Consider the following 4224-nt stretch of genomic DNA (forward strand, 5'->3'; position numbering starts at 1 on the left):
AGTTTTAAATATTACACCACTTAACAATACTGTTGACAACAGGTGGAATTCATCTTATTTGAATTAATGATCCTAGATTTTTGTATCTAGTTTGGGTTTGTGATACAGACTATCTACTCAGTTAATGGAAACACATACAGAATTGCAGAGGGAAAATCAACCCATCTTAAGGAGCTGTGAATCACCATTTGGAAGTGTTCATCTCTCTCCAGAGTTTATAAAAAGAGTCTAAATGGTTTACTGATACTGATATTTACCCTCTGTATAGATCAGTCTAGGTAGGGTGAATTGTAAACATGTAGATGGGTTGCCCTGACCCTCCCGCTTAAACAAAATTCAGCAGTATACTTATGAACAGGACGGCAAGTGAAGAGGAGAAAGGGAAGCTTTTATTCATCTGGTTGTTTGGGAAGGATTCACTATTCATGGGAAGAAAATAAAAAAACAAAGCACTTCATACCACACATCATCAGGAAATAACTTCTTCATAGGTGGCCTGTGGTTAGATAACTGCTTCCTCACTTTAAGATTGGAGTTATTAACCTAATGAAAACTAATGCAGTGGGATAGTTTTTAGGTCAGAGAATACAGAGCTTTAGAACACACTTGAAGCCACCTTGTTCCCTAAGGACAGTAGTGCTGACCTGAAGAGGCAGATATTGAGTCACTTGCAAAATTTTAATAACTGCTTTTATAATAAAACCTCACTCTCTAGCTTCCTGCTTCACACATAAAAATAAATCGTAGTTTGTTTCTTCCAAGAATATTGAATGCTTTACTAATCAAGTTTCACAACATAGGCAAAGACATTTTGATATCATGGATACGATAAACATTTTAGGCCTTGGCCAACTGGATGTATTTATCTAGTTCCCATGGCAAAGACGAAGTCCATTTCCAAGATGTTTCAAATATCTTGTCAGTTTTTCAAAATAGGATGTTTTCTTTTTTTTGTAAAAAAACCCCCAAAAAAAACCAAATCAATCAAACAAAACCAAGAACCATGGCAGTTTTTTTTATCATAACAGTTAACCAATTTGTGGTATTGTAATAAAAAAATGTATGCATATTATAATTTCTAAATATATGAGGAGGAAAGTTTTTGTAAAAAGCTTTTCTTTTCTTATTTGTGGGCTGCTTAAAAAAAGCCCTAAACCTGTGCTCAGAAAAAATCTGTTACACACACAGATGCATTTTCTTCATGCAACCACTTTCTGAAGATGGTCTGGGCCCAACAAGATCTTCAGGTAGTCAGACCAATCACTACATGCCATAATTTTGTCAAGGGAATCTGACATCTTTCACAAAGACCACTCTAGTGTTTTCTAGAATAAGGCCATTTTAAAGCTGAAATAGAGCAGTGGTAGCCTCACTATTCAACAGCTGAAGACAAAATATGAGAAGCATTTTAGCCAATTGACAATGCAAAAGTAGCTTAGGGGACGCCATGTAAAGAACCTAATTATTCAGCTCTTATAAACTGGGCAACAACTTAAGCCATAGTTTCAAATTTTATCTGAACTGTAACAAGCTATGTGTTATTTATAAAGTATTTTTAGGACTTGTTGGATTTCAGATTAGGAAGAAAAATGTTCCAATACATTCATTATATTCTTATAATTAAAACCAACTGTACTGAAGAATTTGAGAGAACAGGAAAGTACAGATGTTAAAAGTTACAGACTATATAAAAAGTTTCTCTGATTCAATACTGTTATAATTTTGATTGCAAGATATTCATTGGGAAATATTATCTGCTAAAATTAATGTATTGTCATTGCAGTAAGATGTTCAAAATCCCTCAGCATTAACCTTGCTTTGCTCTCTCTGAGGGCAGAGAGCTATTTCTCAATGAATAGTTATTCAGTAGTTGTCTAAATTAGTTTCCTTTCACTCCAATGTAATACTATCCACCCAGTGGCCTTCATTCACAATTGCAGTACGTTAAATAGAGATTCAATGATACAGATTACATTATGTTAAGATGCTCTCTTGCTTGATCAAAAAAGCAATTTATTGTTGATTCATCATTTTCCAACTCTGATAGGAGAAGTTGTCTCCCTTCTAGATATTATTGGAAGCCTGTTTTATTTGTTTTCTAAATGAATTTTATTATCATGAACCTTTCCCATGGAAATTACCTAACATATTGATTTAAATTTCAGGTGTCAATGGTACTCAAATATGCCCAGTCTCAATTGCTGTAGCAGAAGACCATGGTTTTTATGGCAACATCCCTCGCCTTCGATACCTTCGCCTGGATGGTAATGAAATTCAACCTCCAATCCCCCTGGACATCATGATATGTTTCCGACTACTTCAAGCTGTTGTCATATAAAGATAACACAGTGTCACTCTTGTGCTGTAAGAGTGCTAAGATGCAAGTTTTGCTGGAATTAAACTTGTTCTAACTCATCAAGAAGTAACAGCTTTATTTTGACCGTAATTTTTTCCTTGCTCACACATTTTCTACAGCTGAAAAGATAATTTTTCTTTCAGAAGATATCTTGAATGAACATGAAACATGTGCTTAATGCTTTACCTAAGAATTCCTAATGCAAATATATTGAAGAGCTGTGTAAGACCCCAAATATTCCAAAGCAAATTCTTGTCTACTCCATCTTTTTTGTCAAATGCTATTCTATCTATCCTGTTAACATCATTGCTACAGAAAAGTTCTATTTTCTCATTTTTTTACATAGTAACTAACACAATGAATTTGGGTTTACTTGGCTAAATACATATGCTCGAAAATCATGAGTTGCATGAGTACTACTTATCAGAATTGCCACTGTCTTTTTTAAGATAGTGACTAATGGAGAACAACCACGTAATACGTAAATAACTCACAAATTGTTGTCATCCTATGAAGACTGACACTTTTAAGGCATAAGTATATGAGGCTCAGAGTTCAAAGCAGTATACTGGATATATATTGTTATATGGATTAATTCAGTGTATAATTTCAGAATTAAAGTACACTTATCAAAACTCAAATCCAGGGTCAAGAGAACATGAGACAAAACCTTGGTTTATCAAAGTGACAATTTTCTACTGTTTCATTCTTCAGTATTTAATTTCTAGTTTTGACAAATTTCTTTCTATAGCTTTGCGATAGTCATTGAATATTTGGTTTATTTTAGTTTTCATAGCTATAAAAACAAGAACAGTAATGATTACATATTTTGCAGACCAGGTACTTCACAAAAATTGCAATGGCTAGTTAATATAATGGTCATAAAGCGAAAATTAAAAAACTAAGAGATACTTCCTCTCCCAATTATTTACTGAACTAGTCAAATATATGCAAAGGAATTTTATCAGTTTAACCAAATACAATGAATTCAGAGAAGTATTTAGTTATCTGATGACTCATACACATGCATGTAATAATACTGCATTTTAGAAAAGTCCAGATATTTAGAATACAGCACATTCACAATTCACTAACAAGGGCAATATCAGCAGGCATCTATTTCTATAAAATAATATTGTGATTTCAAAGCAGAACTTGAATATTAGAGTCAACTATTCACCAGGAAAGTATGATCTGAAAACAGCACAACAGACTACCCATCAGCCGACAAGGAGATGCCCCATGCTTGACCTCATGTTTACCAACAAGGAGGGACTGGTTGGAAATGTGATGCTCCAGGGCAGCCTTGGCTGTAATGACCATGAGATGGTTGAGTTTGAGATCCTCAGGACAGTGAGAAGAGCATGCAGCAAGCTCACTGCCCTGGGCTTCAAGAGAGCAGACTTTGGCCTCTTCAGGAATCTGCTTAGTAAGGTTCCATGGGATATAGTCCTAGAGGACAGGGGGGGCCCAAGACTGCTGGCTGATATTCAAGGATCACCTGCTACAGGCTCAGGAGTGCTGTGTCTCGACTAGAAGGAAGTGCAGCAGGAGGTCCAGGAGACCTCCATGGATGGATAAGGAGCTGCTGAGGAAACTTAGAGGGAAAAAAGAAGCTTATAGAAGGTGGAAGTGAGGACAGGCAGCATGGGAAGATTACAGGAACATTGTCTGGGAAGGCAGGGACCAGGTCAGGAAAGCTAAGGCCCAGTTAGAATTAAATCTGGTAAGGGACGTCAAATGTAACAGGAAAGGCTTCTATAGGTATGTAGCAAGTAGAAGACAGATTAGGGACAACGTGGGCCTTCTCCAGAAGCTATCGGGAGGACTTGCTACTCTGGATTTGGAGAAGGCTGAGCTTCTTAATG

General features: G+C 36.0%; 1 protein-coding gene across 1 annotated transcript in view; it reads left to right on the plus strand.

The window, feature by feature from the left end:
• The window catches only part of KERA (keratocan), a 7484-nt gene extending 5105 nt beyond the window's left edge, over positions 1-2379 (plus strand). Inside the window, exon 4 of the mRNA XM_010018005.1 lies at positions 2166-2379. Coding sequence (XP_010016307.1) covers positions 2166-2338 — 173 coding nt within the window. The 3' untranslated portion in view covers positions 2339-2379. The remainder of the gene's footprint in view (positions 1-2165) is intronic.
• The last annotated feature ends 1845 nt before the right edge of the window (positions 2380-4224 follow it).

This window comes from Nestor notabilis, unplaced genomic scaffold (assembly GCF_000696875.1).
Source record: "Nestor notabilis isolate BGI_N333 unplaced genomic scaffold, ASM69687v1 scaffold36180, whole genome shotgun sequence".
Taxonomy (NCBI): Eukaryota; Metazoa; Chordata; class Aves; order Psittaciformes; family Psittacidae; genus Nestor; species Nestor notabilis.